Source organism: Amphiprion ocellaris, chromosome 12 (genome assembly GCF_022539595.1).
Source record: "Amphiprion ocellaris isolate individual 3 ecotype Okinawa chromosome 12, ASM2253959v1, whole genome shotgun sequence".
In the NCBI taxonomy this organism is placed as follows: Eukaryota; Metazoa; Chordata; class Actinopteri; family Pomacentridae; genus Amphiprion; species Amphiprion ocellaris.
Window position 1 is genome coordinate 31169868 of NC_072777.1, and position 15973 is coordinate 31185840.

The following is a 15973-nucleotide window of genomic DNA, read 5'->3' on the forward strand; positions in this document are numbered from 1 at the left end:
CTTGTATTTAATGTTTTTTTAACCTGCTGCCAATAATACACCAAGTCATCTCTCATTACTATTTCAATTTCAAAACAATACACTGCCAAAACACATATTTTACAATTTAAAGAAATGTTTACACCAAGGAAGTGTGTTAATTCCAGATCACATGACCTGCTCCACATGATGTCATTTCCTCCTGAAGAAAAGACTGGCCAGACTCCAAGGCTTTCTGAGTTATTTAATATAAAGTAGTCAACAGGTTTACTACAATATCTTTATAAATAACTCTGAATTTCAATTTTCCTCTATTGTATATATAATATTTAGAAGAATCTTTGTGTAAAAATGCCATGTGGTGTTTGGTTATAGGCGGCCATGTTGATTTTAGGCCAGAAAACAGCAAAAATGTCAACAATGATACAAAATGTCCCACAATTATATATTGACCTCTGTGTTGTCTTGACTGTAGCTGCCATTGCACAACTTGAATCTAATTTTGTTACATGCTCCGGGCTTAATTCACTTACTTGATGTTAAAACTATTTAACTGAGGCGGCGTTTGTTCTGTTTCTGATCATAATTAAACTTTGAGTTCAGGTAAACAACACAGTCTTTATCCTTCGCTTGGATGAACCTTCCTGACACCTCAGCTGTGCTCGCTGTGCAGATGTACTGAAGCAGAACATTCATTTTCCCACATCATACAGCAGAACAAGAGCACAGCAGCAGAATGACGTCTATAATACTCTACAGGGGGGTGACCTGCAGTCTATAGCAGAGTTCATTAACTCGTTTGGTGGATATAGTTAATGTGTGCTGAGCTTTTCTGAGCTTTAGGACAGCAGGAGACTGTCAGCATAATGTTCAGTCCAAAACAAGCCGGGGCAAGTCAGCGTGAGACATGTTTATCTCAGTGCTAAATACATTATGTACTTGTTTATATTAGGGAGCACTGAGTGGTTATATTAGCTTTGGGAATCTGTTTAACCCTCTGAACTCCAAGTCCTTAAAAACTCCATTTATCTGGACCAGAAATTGTTAAAAAAAAAAAAAAAAACACAAAAAAAACTGTCAGATTTTTAACTTTCCAAGAGACTGTGAGCATATAAAGTCGTTCCATCAGAAAAAAATTAACCAAATCTAGCCTAAAATCACAGTTACTTTATTCCACTTTGCTAAATTGCCAAAAACAAAGAGTTTGCAGCTTTAAAAAAAAAAAAAAAAAAATCTGCACTATTTAGAGCAACAAAGAAGCCATGACTGACTCAGCAGTTGTTGAAAGATACATTCTGCATGGTGAAATATCTTTCTTGTGCTGATGTGCAGAGTAATCCGAAAAACATTTAGTTTGTCAAGGCCGTAAAAATGTAAACAATAAAATATCAATAGGATGTAAAGCTAACATTTTGTTCCAGTATTGGTGATGTAGTAATAAAACTATGTTGTTTGTTGTTAACATCCAACAGCTGATTCTGATGTTACTTTAAGACGGTAACTTTGAATGAGGGTTCATTGGTGGGGCACAGAGGGCAGGAGCTTCAGTCACAAAGACTGCTCAGCTGGCTTCAACAGGAACAGTGGCTGAAGCGATTTATGTATTTAGAGGAAATACGTCAATAAACAGAGTCGGAAACTGCAGTTGAGAAAAAAGAAGAGCAACTCTTTTTCAGGTGAGTTAAAATCTCAATGCAGGATGTGATCCTGGCGCCAGTAATAACAAAGAAAAGAGATGTTGTAGCAGATGTTCAGTGCATAAACATCTCACAAAGAGTTTAGAAATGCAAAACTATAGGCACATATATTTTATACTGATGTGAATGGTTTCACAGTTTGACAATAGTCCCATCTACAGCTGATGTTACTTTTTCCTTTAATTTGTCACCCACCTGTACATTTGTATAAGTGTCAATTTGCTTATTATTTCTCTATCCAGCCCCAGATTTATGTAAGTGTGCAGTTTGTGACAGAGTACCTGCTTTATGTGTTCCCGTTTCTGGTATTTCTCGCTGTAGTACTGCTCCTGTCGCAGCGTGAGGAGCTGCTGCTGCTGCTGCTCCTTCAGCTCCGCTAGTCTCTGGTTACACTCCTGGTCCAGTTCACAAAGGTCCTGGTCCAGATTCGACAGCGAATGTTCGGACCGACTGCAAACAAGCAGCCGCACACATAAACAGAACATCCACAAATGATCATACTTGCTGGAATGATGGTAACGTTTGTGCTAAAAACAACAAGTTTATATTCTGAACTTGCAAAGACTCCTTGAACAAAATGCAGCACCTGCTTACAATGAATAGAAATTAGTTTTAAAACCTCACAATCTCTTCTTGTAATATTATGGAATTCTATTTTGCATTTTAATAATTTATCTATTCACTAATTATTTTGTTTGCAAGTTTTAGGATTTCTCATATAATTATATTTTAATTTACATTTTAAATATTTTACAATAAATCTGGCCTAAAGAGGAAATTTTACCAATTTTAACAAACTGTGGCACCACCTTTTCTCTGTTAAAATATCTCTGTTGTTTATTTTTACTTCTTTTCTCCTTGCTGTAATTGGACAGGACGTCATTTCTCCATGTCTAGTGTAAAAAAACACAGATGTTTGTTTCTGAAGGACGTTCAGCAAACTTGTCACGCTGTAACTTCCTTGAAATCTGCTGTCTTTCTTACAAGAAGCCCTCTGAGGTCCAACACTGACTGTAATCTTTGCTGTGTGCTGAAAAGTGCCTCTTCAGTGCGTGATGGACACTCCTCAGGGCCACAGCAAGTCTCTCCACTCATTTATATTCTGTGCATCACTCAGTCTTTCTGAAGAACGGAAAGCAATACAATACGCAGCGTATATTATAGTAGATTAAAAATGTGCTTTATGTTGCATTTTTTTCTGTGTTCTTCTGTAGATGGATGACAGAAGGATATGATTCAGGATGTGAAGTCGGATTTTTTTTCTGTGGTTTTTACACTTTCTCTTGATTTCTGTGTCAGATTTTAATATACAATTTTTTCATACACCGACTCCAATTATCGCCAGAAAAGCTGCTTTTTAAAACAACCAAAATACAAACAGTCTTTAGAGTTTGCAGCTGGTAAAAGTGACTAAAATATGCTGAAGAGAAGAAATTTTCTCTGCAGCTGAAGGAAACCATTAGTGAGTCTCTCAGATCTACGGAGAGAATGCTGCACTTTGTTCTGATAAAAACTTGTTCTGATAAAAGAGGCGCTTTCTCTTTGATTCTGAATGACAGATGCCAAAACCTGATCTTTTCTTACATCATGCTGCTGGAAAAAGCTTAATGTGACACCTTGTCTACATTAGAGCCAATAAACTAACTTTTCTTGCTTCTTCTGGATTCCCTTTGAAGACAGAACAGAGCAGAAGGGGGATGACTTCAAGAAGAAAGACATTAGAAGCGGTGGGCTACCTACCTTTTCTTACCATCTCGTTTGTGGCTCTTCTGCAGGGCTGAACGCCGCCGCTGATGCTGGCTCTGCAGCTCGGACACTCGAGCCGTGTGCTCTTTGATGAGCTCGCTGGTCTTGCGGTGGTGTTTCCTGACCAGCTCCTTCATCTCCTTGTACTGCTTCCTCTGCTCTCGGACGAAGCCTTTCTGCTGCTTCAGCTCCTCCACCGTCTGAGCCTCCAGTTCTGACGACCACAGGGACAAGATGACAAAATGAGGAAAGTGTTGAAGTTTTGTCTCAATAATAAAAAACTTTTTTGTCTTCTCATAACAAGTTGCACCAATCCATCTGTTGCACAAATACGGCTATATTATTGTTCTCCACATATTTTTTTGTCTCTTTGAAGGGCATGAACTGAAAATATCCTTGGAAATGATGACGAATGCAACCATAAAGGTTCGCTTACACTGTAAAGATGTAGCTTTTCTGAAAGCTACATCACTGCATAATTCACGGATGTGATTATTTGTGATGTTTTGTATATTTACTTTCTTTAAGACTAATCTGGTTGCAGGAACTTGATGCAGAGGTGATGTAAGATCGTGGGTTTTAGTTGCCATATTTCTTACATCATGGTCACTAGTTGCCTGATCCAAATGGCATGAAAAACATTTGGCTTGTACGACCAATTTAGAAATTCAGAAGTTTATATTTTAGAAACCAGAAAAGCATCAAAAGACTGGCAATATCAACAGTTTCCCATTCTTTTTTCAAACTTATCCAGACCTGGAAATGACTACAATCCACTTTTTCACAAACTGTGTGGGAAACCTGCTACCAGGAATAATCAATATGTGAACAAACTGAACAAAACAAAACAAATATATTGTTTTAAATACATGAACATCAAAATCAATCAGTCTGGGAGTCAAAGGGTCAAATAAATGTTCAAGTGATTTGAAATGATGGACAGAATATCATCTATAAAATGAGCAGACAGATGCAGTCAGGATATAATCTCACCAGTGAGGACGCTCTGAATGATGTCTTCAGTCTTCACTGATGGTTTCAATGAGCCTGTTGCCCAAAAACAAAGTTTACAGGTTATCAGTCAGTTCTGAAGCGCTTCTGATTTGTATATCCAACAAAACAAAGTTTTCTTTAGATGATACACAGTAAATAAATATAAATAGAGTATATTTACAGAGTATTTTCTTTTTTCTGCAAGTACAATCTTAGATGCAAATAAATACTTTAACTTGTGTTTTTCATTCACAACCTGTTACTTAAACTGTTAATTAAAACATAATAGCATTTATTTTTAGTATCATGCAACAATTTAATAGATAACTCAAGGATTACACTATTAAATAAACTGGATTCCAACAGTAATTTCTCTCATCTAGTTTTACGTATTTTAAAACAAATTTTAGCATTAAAAAAGTAACACACACATAGAAATAAAGGTGTATATTTATGTAATACAGTCAGAATGCAATTCTAGTGTTTAAATCAAGTCACTGTTATGTTAGGGAGACAATACAAGTGGATGAGCTATAATTTTCACCATGAAACTTCTCCAGTTGATTATGTGCATTAAAGAAAGTTATTTTTTGTACTTCGAGTTTTTAAAATTTCCTGTTTACATATTCAAACGGTGCAAAATGCTATTAAATATGTCATCATTTTCATTAAAGTCCTTTAGACTTCAAGTGCATTTCTTTCAGTACAATCACAGCCATAATACTAAACAAATCCTTAAAAAAGCCATTAAAAACTTAAAATTGATTGGTTCCATAAAAATAAGAAATTTTGAGCCTTGGGTCATTTTGGTAGAATTTAGTTTTGTTATTTTTTCTTGTAAACAATAAACATAAAATATCATTTGTATTTGTTTGTGTCTGTCTAATGCAGCCACACGTCTTGAAACACAAAAAGACTTTTCCACAAATATTTCATAATAATATTTGAGATTGTGTAAAATATTATTTTTGTCCACCACTGTATATGTAACAAATGTATATAAATAAACATTTGTACCCGTGCAGTCTGATGGCAGCTAATAGAACAGACATAATATTAAGACTTTACAGTAAGACAATATGACCAGTTTAACGTTATATTTCAAGTGAAGCGCCGACCTAAATGACTGTGATGTTGGAATGTAATTAGGAAACTATTTTCAGTGCGTCTACCATGCAGCTTGTGTGAGATTTGAGCTGTTGCATGTGTGTTGAGCTGCAGGCTGGTGAAGTGTTCCAGTACCTGCAGACTGAGGCTGGTGTCCGACCAGTGAGGGAGGCTTCGGGGTGATGATCGGTGTGTGGCTCAGTCCGTTCTCTGAAGGCAGCGCTACCCTCTGGTCCACCTTAGACTCTGAGGGAGCATCGCTGCCTGCCTCCACCTGTCAATTCAACATTTACATCAGACATTTTCTGCTCCCGAACAACAGACCACAAGTTTTTCTCTCTCTCTTTGAACTAAAAGCTGAGCATTTTCTTTCTTTTTCCTGCTGTTTCCAGAGCTCACTTGTTGTACCCGAGTGCTGCAGGTCAGTCTGTAGACATAACTTTGGTAACCCAGCCTCAGCATGGCTTCCTGTGCGGATTCTTAATTTCCCGTTGGCTCGCCTGAATCTCGGACTACGTGCTTTTATCTCTGAAAGGTTAATATGATTTTCAATAATCTGTTCTATTCATGCCGGCCAGATCTTTTCCCTTTTCTCTCCCTGCTCCTTCCACATTTATCTCCCCTCGCTGCCTCTTTTGGTTGCCGTTGCCATGGTCGCAGGATGAAGCAGCCTCGTCCTCGTGGGTAATCGTATCAGTTGGCAAAGCAAATGAATGAAGCCCCTCAGGAGCGGCCCTTTTCCTTCCAGTCCCCTTCACCAATAACCCCAGACAACTCGAAATTCATCCTCACTTCAATCTTAGAGACTCTTGTCACATCTCTCCTCAGACGTCGTCCACTTGTGCACCTTCATGAATCCTCAGCGGCTTGTCAAGTTCAACGAAAACGACTGAAACTATTCATCAAGAATACAAGTGAGCAGTTTCTGGTAAAATCCTTCCTCCGGCTTTTGTTGTAGCGCTGATGGCCCATTAGTGTGACACGCTAACAATGAAGTCTCTCCTCGGATGGAACAAAAAAAGGTCACATCTTCTAAAGCAGCCGCGACTTGTTAAAATTCTCCGAGCTGTTTGGTATTTCGGTTCAAACTGAGGCCTGTCTTAAAGTTAAAGGTCGCTGTCAGCTCCAGCTTAAAAACATACAATTACATCCTACAGTGACTCAGTGAATAATAGGAGCTTTTTTTATGAGAAGTAATTCAGAGATTGTCAGTGAGATGTAAAGAATAAAAACTTTTTGGAAGATCTTAAATGTAAATTCTTCAATTAAATGATATTTTAGATTTGCCCTGTTAAATTATAGATAACAACTATGATCAAATGATGTCAACATCATAAATCTCTTTGTTAAAAATGGTAATTTGCCCTATTAAATCTTTACTGTATATAAATTAGCTTTTTTTATTTTATAGTTTTTTCTTTTGTTAAATTCCAGACAATAACTAGTAAACTCACAGAAAAAAACACTTTTACACTAAAAAAAGTCCAAAACTGTAAATAATGTCAATATCAAATACCAAAAATTTTACAAATACTAATCTGTCTTTTTACTGTCTGTCAAATCACAATTGTAATTTCTTTCTTAGTGTATTTAAATTAAAAAAAATTCATTTCTCACTCATATTTCATTTCACACACCATTCCTGAGTTCTCTCTGCTTCTAGTCATGGTTGTTCTGTTTCCACAGAGGTGCAGGACTTTATATTGCACTGAAAAATGTGACAGGAGCAAAAAACACACAAAAACTGCTTGAGGTTCAGACTGTTAAAGTACTGATATCAAAAATCTCCTGAAATGGACCATAATAGAGTAGTTCTCTGAAGAAAGTGTGCTCTGTTCTCTGCATCTTTACATTCCTTCCAACTACATGCTTTGATTTCTAAACCAGACTGTCTCTCAATTAGAAGAGAAAGCGTCTCAGTCGACAGCTCATCACTGGCAGACTGTAAACTTTCCATCCTTCTGACCTTCATGCATGACAGAGACAAATATAAACAATCTCTCACCTCTTTGTCTCCCTCCTCCTCTCCTCCCTCCTCCAGGGTGAGAGCAGCCAGCTGATTGGCTCTCTGCTCCATCAGGTTAACGTAGCGGATGGGATTGGACAAGGCTTCGATGACATCTGAAGGACACGAACAGAAACATTTCTGTAACACTCAACATGAAACCTTTCTTTATGTGTCATTAATATGTTCATCTGACTCACCTGCAAATGTGTCTGGGACGTAATCCTTCACTTCAACGTACACAAACAGAGCAGGTAACGTCAGCGACTGGTTCTTCTCATTCCTCAGACTGATATAGTGATAACCTGCAGGGTTTGAGTCACAAATATTCTCAGATTTACAGTAAATAATCCAAACGGTTAAACATAATTCAAAAACCAACCACAGCTGATGCAAAAATGTACTAAAATCTTTCATGTAACGGTTTTGGTCTGTCTTATAGTCATACAGACCAACATACGTTTGGTTTTACAGGGTTTTCCTGGTTCAGAATGAGCCTTTGGGGGATGACTATGAGCCTCATACAGTAAAGCCAATAAGTTTGTGTTGCCTCTTGAAACAAATCTATACATTTTCTTGATATCTCTGGAAATTACAAAAGCAAAAATGTCTACAATGCTTGAGTAAATGAAGCCCCAGTTAACCAAAATTGGTTAAAAATGCTGTTATTCTCAATTATTATCATTTTGGTGGTGGTTAGTTACCTTAGGTACTTGCTAAAAACTCCACAAAGGGGTGCAAAAAATTCCTCTATCCAGGAAAAGCCCTGTTTTCTATAACCTGTCAGTCGAGCAGGTCAGACAAGAACTAAATGTTAAAATGATGATGAATAATAAAAGACTTTGGTACCTGGACGGATGGCTGACACAGGAATGATGCGGTGGCCGATAAACTTCCCTCCTTCTTCAAACACTGCTATCCTCAGTGAGGCAAGCGTGGGCAGAACAACCTGAGAATAACCATATAAAAAGGTAAAAAATGCATGTATCATGACATGTCTTTGACTGTTCTGTAAATAATTGAGACTGACTATCAGGAGTAATTAACGCTGTGGCAGATTAGTGCATATGCTTATTTTCAATAGCATAAAATTGCATAAAAATTTGTGTTTCTGTGTTACTACATTTACTTGTGGTTACAAAATGAAACTAAATTGAAATTCCTTATTCAGAGTCACAGCTTTGTTTTTAGGCTTTATGACTTTTGGACATTACAACTAGATGCCTGTATTTTTACCCACAAACACTGTGATGTATTTAAAGCACACTTTTTTTGGCAAAGACTAGAAATGTTCGCCCTGCCTTACCTTCTTAAAAACAATGGCCTCCTCCTCCCAGACGGGGTTGATGGCGTTGCCCTGAGACGTCTTCGTCTTGAACGCTTTCCTCTTGGTGTCCACTGGTAAGCCGAACATGTCGATCTCCACGTACGTGCCGACTTTCTTATCTGACAGGAACTGGCCTGAGATGATCTGGAAGGAAGGAGAGTGAAAAAAATATAACCAAACGCACATTGACAGAGCTGCACCGGCACCAAAAGTCCAACACAAACACACACACCTTAACAGACAGTGTGTTGGCTACTATCCCATCGACTGTGCTCTCAGTGAAAGGATCAAAGTGCTTATCCGGCCGTCTCATGAACTCCGGTTTCAGCCTGTAGCCACATTTCCCGTTGTACTCGTACATGCCCAGATTCAGCTGCATCGATAAGTCTGCAGAGGGAGCACAGAGTGACGATCAAGTGTATATGTGATTAATAACAGACAGAAATCAAACATACAAATAAATGAATTCTTTTGCAACCCTCCCTCACCGATGGTCTGGAAGTTCAGAGCCACCAGCTGACAGCCTGCATTCCAGAAGAGCTGAGGGTTGTAGTTAGATGAATCCACTCGAGTGCCTTTAGGGTAAATCCTGCTCAGCTGCAGCTTGTTGTACCTGAACACAGCTGGTTAAGGAAAAGTCTGCACGATCTGTATTATGTGGGACCCGGGGGGGGGGGGGTACAAAAAAGGTCCCCATGTGGTGAAAGTCTATTTTTATTGTGTTTTGGGGTTGTTATAAACTATTAGTATTAAGATATGAAGATGTTTACTTTACAAGCTTTACTTTAACCTTAGCTGATGCAGTGAGGAGCTTCTCATTTCTAAAACAACCATGTTGGAAGACAAATCCTGTGGTCATGGAAAGGATGTTAATCTGTCTCAAATTATTGACCTGCATCAAGCAAAGAAAACAACCAAGGAGATTTCTGAAACTACTAAAATCAGGTTAAGAACCGTCCAACGCATTATTAAAACCTGAAGGATGGTGGAGAACCATCATCTTCAAGGAACAAATGTGGTCTGATGAGTCCAGATTTACACTGTTCCAGAGTCATGGGGGCATCAGGGTAAGAAGAGAGGCAGATGAAGTGATGAACTCATCATGGCTAGTTCCTACCAGCCTGTGGGGGTTAGAGTTATGATCTGGGGTTGGTCAGGTTCAGCAACACTATGTTCCCAAAGAACGAGGTCAGCTGACTACCTGAATAGACCGAATAACCAGGTCTTTCAAAATATGAATTAGTGACTTCAAATCACACACAGTGATCTGCATATTATTTTTATAGCATCTTAAGTGAACAAGATTAGCTACCAAACTGATGAAAAACAGACCAAAGAACAGCATAGTCAGCATCAGTCTACTGTAAGCTATTATCATAAGGGGTAAAATGAGACTGCAAAAGCAAAAACTCGACACACATAAACCTAATTTAGATTCAGACACTCAGAGGTGTTTTTAAGTAGAACAAAGCTTCAGTAAAAATCAGACGGATACTCCACAAACTCTACAGGGGATTTGGTCAACTGCTCCAAAGCTTTGGTCTCTACGAAGGACGACATCTGGTAGCTGCGATTGATCTCTGTGGATAAAGAGATAATTATCAGTTAATCAGAACAAGCTAATGGCTATTACATAGATTACAAAAAATAAATCATGGGATCTTGTTTTTCTTGATGTATAGGTAGACATTTTTCCAGCTGTTTTGTAGAGTTATTAAGTACCAAAAGTCATATTCCTCCTTTAGGTATCAGTGAAAACAGCATTTTTGTAATGCATGTAGTTTATTGTGCAAGAAAATGTTTCAAGGCGACGACACCTTTAAGAAAGCTAACATCTGCAGGGATGTTTTAACTTTAACAATCTCCCCATTTTAAGGAATCTTCATATCTGGAAAACAAACTTTTAAACAAAGGCAAAAATGCATCTATGAGGCTAGATCTGAAAGGTCATCTAGTTTCTGAAAATGTTTAGCCGTGGCTAAAACTAGCATAAAAGCCTCTTGAACAGCCATGAGGTTGGCAGCATTGCACATAAATATTTATGCCTCTGCCAGTTAATTTACTTTGTATGCGAGTTCGTTTGTATTCTTTTTGTACCACTGACAGAGTTTGCTCTAAAATTTCGTTGTACAGCTGTGCAATGTCAATAAAGGGAGTTTATTCTGTTTTATATGAATAAAAATGTTTCAACTTTTGTCAAGATTTTCCACAATTCACTATATAGAAGATCTTTAGCCTAGAATTTCATACAGATGTGGTTGCAGATAAAGGAACTTTCATGAAATAAAATAAAATAAAATGATGCGTAGGAGAGAGATGAGCATATCCCAAAGTTTCAAACAGACTCCTGCACACTGTCTAACTTGCAAAAATACATCTTATTTATGACATTTCAGTGCTAAACTTTCATCAGGCACATTTTTTCAAGCAACGGAAGGTGTAGGAGTCAGTTTGCAACATTTGGAAATATAGATGTAGGTTGGTGATTTGCATAGTTTTGGCATAAAGCATCTCCTGGTTATTCAGACATAAAATATTATAGACAAGGACAAAAAACACTTTTTTGAGGGATATTTGAACTGATGAAGTTGAAGTTGTGTTTTAGTCACATTCTAAGAAAGCACATTTTCAAAAACTAGTCGCTGTTGCCTTTCAAATTAAGTTTCATATATACATTTTGCAATTTTTCTGTTAAAAGCTTTTACATTTATAAATTGTCAGAAAATGGTCAACCAGTGTTTCCACAAATGTCTTATTTTGTCCACAACAAAAAGATATTTGATTTACTGTCATAAAGGATGAAAGAAACCTGAAAATCTTCACATTTAAGAAGCTGGAAACAGAAAATGTTGAATTTTTTCTTTATAAACAACTCAAACTGAATAAATGAAGTGGAAGTTTAAGATTTAAAGTTTTTATAATGTTAAATATTGACATGTCTTGTTGTTTAAACATAAAGGTATATATATGTTTTCTGTTCTTACTTTTGGAAGCTTCGAAGCTGTTAAACTTGACAGGTTGGATGTAGATGACCAGGTTGGACATTTCCTCTGTGGCAAACGCTTCACTGCCTGCTGTGCCCTACACATTAAAAAAAAACAAAAAAAAAACATAAAAGAAATATCTAAACACAAAGCAACTCAATGATTTAACAAAATATCAAATTTTACAATGATAAGAAGGATTTTTTGAGTTTTTCATGCCCCAAAATAGCCTCAAAGTTCTCATTATTCAGTGAGGCTTGTGAAGACACATAAATTCTAAGCAGATTTTACTTACAAATATGCTAATGTTTGAACTAATGGCTGCCAGATACAAACCTCATCCATTGAGCCCTTTTTACAGTCATCATCGTCATCATCTTCATCCTCACTTTCAGCCTCCACCTCACCTAAAGCACAGATAAATACAACAGATAAGCTAAGCATGCTTAGATTTAATTGACATTTCCGCAAACTCGATGCAAATGTCAGTGCGGCTGGTTTGAAAGCTGATAGCCTTTAAGCAGTCTTTATCTGGGATCATTTCATTTAAAAAGCGGCGACACTAACAAGGCTAAACCGACGGGTCCCAACTCCTGGAGCTGCTGGTTTGAGGAAATTAATCTGAATATTGTTTTGGCTGCGCTGCCCCAGCCTCTGCACCCACATAATGAGCGATCCGCTAAAGATTTCCCACCGAGTCCGAGGTCACGTTGACAGAGGAAATTAATTTTACCGGTGTAATGGTCGTACTGACCTATAGCTTCTGCGGCGGCCTAATGAGGGCTCCGCTAAAGAATCCAGTCTGTGGTCGTGTAGTATGTATGACTCACCGATGGACTTTCTGCCCTGTGGTCTGAGGCTGAGCTCAGCTCCCTCTGAGGGCTGGGAAGAATCGGTCATCTCCTCTTTGGTCGAACCTGCGAGGAGGAAAAACTTTTTAATATTCTGTTCACATTTACAGGTTGACTCACTCATTAAAATCTCTCTCTGCTTGATTAGTTAGTCAGTTGACCAAATTCTCTTCAGCTGGACAACCAGGTGTTTTTTTAATGAGGAGAGAAGCGCTACATCCCCACCTGCCCAGGATTAATCCATCATGTTTGGCAGCCAGAGGAACTCTCGAACAGCACGTTTTTTTTGCTATTTTTTCACCATATTCAACGTCTAAAGGCATTTATTTTGAGTCACCATGCTAAAGAAGTCATTGTTGTGGATACATTGGATGCCAAAAGTCAGTTTTAAACTGTCACAGCTCAACAACCAACATGTCAGATCATCTAAAAACAGCAGCTAACTTGTCCATTTAATATAGTTGTATTTTCAGAAATCATATGAATATGTGCAGCTGATCTGCTCTGAATCTATCTTTATCATTTCAGTATAAAATAACCAGGTTCTGTTGGTTTAATACACTGCAAATACAGACCTTTTGTGTTGTTTTAGGATTCATTTATTTAATTTGACCAAACTCAGAATGTTAAAATAAATTCCTTCGAGGTTCTTTATGAATGCATTGACACATTTTTCTGCTTGGAGATGTTCCTTCAGCACCAGACTTCTCATGGTTCAGAAAACAATTCAACAAATGGTAAATGAAAAATTTTTAAAAAATGGACACAACTCTGTCAGTGCACATTTAAACGCAGTGTTCTCCCACATCATATGTGTGCAGCTAACTTGAACGTTCCACCAAGTGACCAGGTATGCTAAATATGCTGCTAATATGCTAATAAGGCCAGCAAGTGAGTGAACTATACTTGATTTACTTTATCAGATAAAAGGCTTTTTTTTCATTTCAAGAGCTAGTACAATTTCAGTTGATGAAGATTTTTGCTGTTTGGTCCCAGAAATAAACCAACACAGAACAGATTATCAAGAAAGGAAGGCAAAAGTCATTAAATTTCTGTCAGAAAACGAAAGAAAGTCCTAATTCAATCTGCCATTTGCATATAAAAACTCTCGACATCTCATTCTGAGGCTCAGGTGGTCGAGGAGGTTTGCCCACTAATTAGAATTTTGGCAGTTCGATCACCAACCACTCTACAAGTGTCCTCTGGAGAAGGCACTAAAGCCTGAAGTTGCTCCCAATGTGGATGAAAGAAGCATGAAAGACAGTTGCTCTCTTGCATGGCTGCTTCGCCACCGTTGGTGAGTGAATGTGTGAGTGGGAAATACTGAATCAGAATCAGTATGATGAGATTTGCTGTGCAATGTCTAAAGAAAAATCCACTACACACACATAAACACACTCTTTAGCACACCTGCAAACACATTCAATAAATACAATAAGATGAGAAATAAGAATTTGGTAGGAAGTGTATAGAACACTGCATATAATGTCTACAGTTATTGCACCAGAATAGACACAGTGATTGGCTTTGAGTGCCACTAAATTAGAAAATGGCTCGATAAATACATTCAGGAGCGGCACATTGTTCACTATAGTTCCAGTTTTTATCATTTCAGGTAAGTATAATCAGGTTGAAATGACCTAAGATGCCATAAATACTAGCATTTATGTTTATTTACAGCAGTGCTACAAGGAAAAGTGGAAAGTTTTAAAAGATTAAATTTGTCGAGAGATAATTATTTTCTCTCTGACCAATGGGATCTTGACAACAGCCCAACTGAACAGCGCCTTCTTAGTCTTTGTTTGTCAAAATCCACATGAGAAACCAAATCTCTGCTTGTTGGCCTCCCTTCCTCAATGCGCCTTTGTCTCAAAATGTCACAACTTAGGTTAAAAATCTCAGATTCCATGTGCGGACCAATTTAAAAGGGAATCTTTGCTTGTGCTGCTTGTTTTCTTACACCAGGGGGCAGTGTGTGTCAGAGCAACACAGGCTCAGAGCTCAGAAATTCAGGTAAAAGGTGATGGATTGCACAGTCTATTGTAACCGAATGATGCACTGAACAAACAAACACAAATAAAGGCAAGAAAACACTGAAGCATGGACACACACAAACAATAAAGCTCACAAAAGAAGAGCAGCCAACTTTACTGCAGCTATGAACGAATGGAATGAATGAAAGTCCGGAACAGCTGTGAAAATATAAAAACCCCTAAATTCATATTAGACAGTTACACTCAGCTGCATGCACACATTAAAGAGCAACGCTGGCCAACGTTTAAGGTGCCCCAGTGATGAGGAGTCTGACGGAGACTGTATGCAACAGCCAATAATACCCTCAGCTGATGGAGAGGGCCATGAAAATGATGAATGATAAACAATAGCAGTGATTCGCTTCAGTGATTCAGCTCCTCGGCGCTGAGATCTCGGCACACACTGCAGACTGTTAGGCTGCATTTTTACGTCCAGCACTTCATAACTCAGCGGCCCCTCGGTGTGATTCGACGGCTCTGTTAGCCGAAACGTGGGTGGCGTTGGGAGAGTCGTACCTGCGCTCGGCGAGGACGGCTCGCACACGCTGGAAGAGTCGCTGTAGGTGTTGGAAACCTGCTCGCTGAGCTTCTTCTTGGTGCTCCCGTCCGTCTTGTGGTGCTTCTTTTTGTTCTTCACCAGGATCTTCCCCATCAGCTCCATGGGGCTCGGCAGCGGCACGCCTGACTCCAGCTGGAAGGAGGAGCAGGAAGCAGAAAAGGTCATTAAATCACAGAAAAGAAATGTAAATACAGAAAAGACTGAATTATGAAAGATTTCCTGCAGAATTTCCTTGGATTAATGTTGGATCTGCTGGGTTATTACTGATTTTTCTGGCACTAATTCTAAAAACAGATTAAAAAAGAGAAAAAAATACATAAAAAATGAATTGGCAACTTCTAAAATGTTTATGTATGACTGCAGAGTGCCACAATTTACACCAGATTTGACAAATGAGCTCATTAGAGTTGAGGAAGATGTTTACTGGAGTGTGTCTCTTAAAATGTTAATTCATGGCCATTATTCTGCTCAAAACTCACTCAGGAAGAATCTGCTGAGCAAAAACCTAGTTAGTGACCACGAATATGAACACCACGCACCCATCACCCCAAACTCTGCTGATATAATAGCTCAGAAGTTTACACTTTCAACACCTAGTTCAGCTTCCTGGGGGGATAGCGAGTGTTAAACACAAACACTCAGCCTCTCCAGGGAGCCGGCCAGAAGTAGATCCCTGATTTATTTATGGGGTA

At 38.3% G+C, this 15973-nt stretch overlaps 1 protein-coding gene across 4 annotated transcripts in view; it reads right to left on the reverse strand.

The window, feature by feature from the left end:
- The window catches only part of LOC111569671 (1-phosphatidylinositol 4,5-bisphosphate phosphodiesterase beta-1), a 177750-nt gene that overhangs the window by 26240 nt on the left and 135537 nt on the right, over window positions 1–15973 (reverse strand). For 3 of the 4 annotated variants that reach the window (XM_055015912.1, XM_055015911.1, XM_055015913.1), the window contains exons 14-28: window positions 15239–15413; window positions 12669–12755; window positions 12175–12245; window positions 11839–11935; window positions 10350–10434; window positions 9343–9467; window positions 9087–9241; window positions 8834–8998; window positions 8377–8476; window positions 7728–7832; window positions 7528–7643; window positions 5658–5796; window positions 4416–4469; window positions 3417–3636; window positions 1958–2126 (exon numbers count right to left, since the gene is read on the reverse strand). In XM_055015912.1, the coding sequence (XP_054871887.1) occupies window positions 1958–2126; window positions 3417–3636; window positions 4416–4469; window positions 5658–5796; window positions 7528–7643; window positions 7728–7832; window positions 8377–8476; window positions 8834–8998; window positions 9087–9241; window positions 9343–9467; window positions 10350–10434; window positions 11839–11935; window positions 12175–12245; window positions 12669–12755; window positions 15239–15413 (1863 nt within the window). The remainder of the gene's footprint in view (window positions 1–1957; window positions 2127–3416; window positions 3637–4415; window positions 4470–5657; window positions 5797–7527; window positions 7644–7727; window positions 7833–8376; window positions 8477–8833; window positions 8999–9086; window positions 9242–9342; window positions 9468–10349; window positions 10435–11838; window positions 11936–12174; window positions 12246–12668; window positions 12756–15238; window positions 15414–15973) is intronic. The other variant, XR_008603516.1, reaches the window with a different exon arrangement.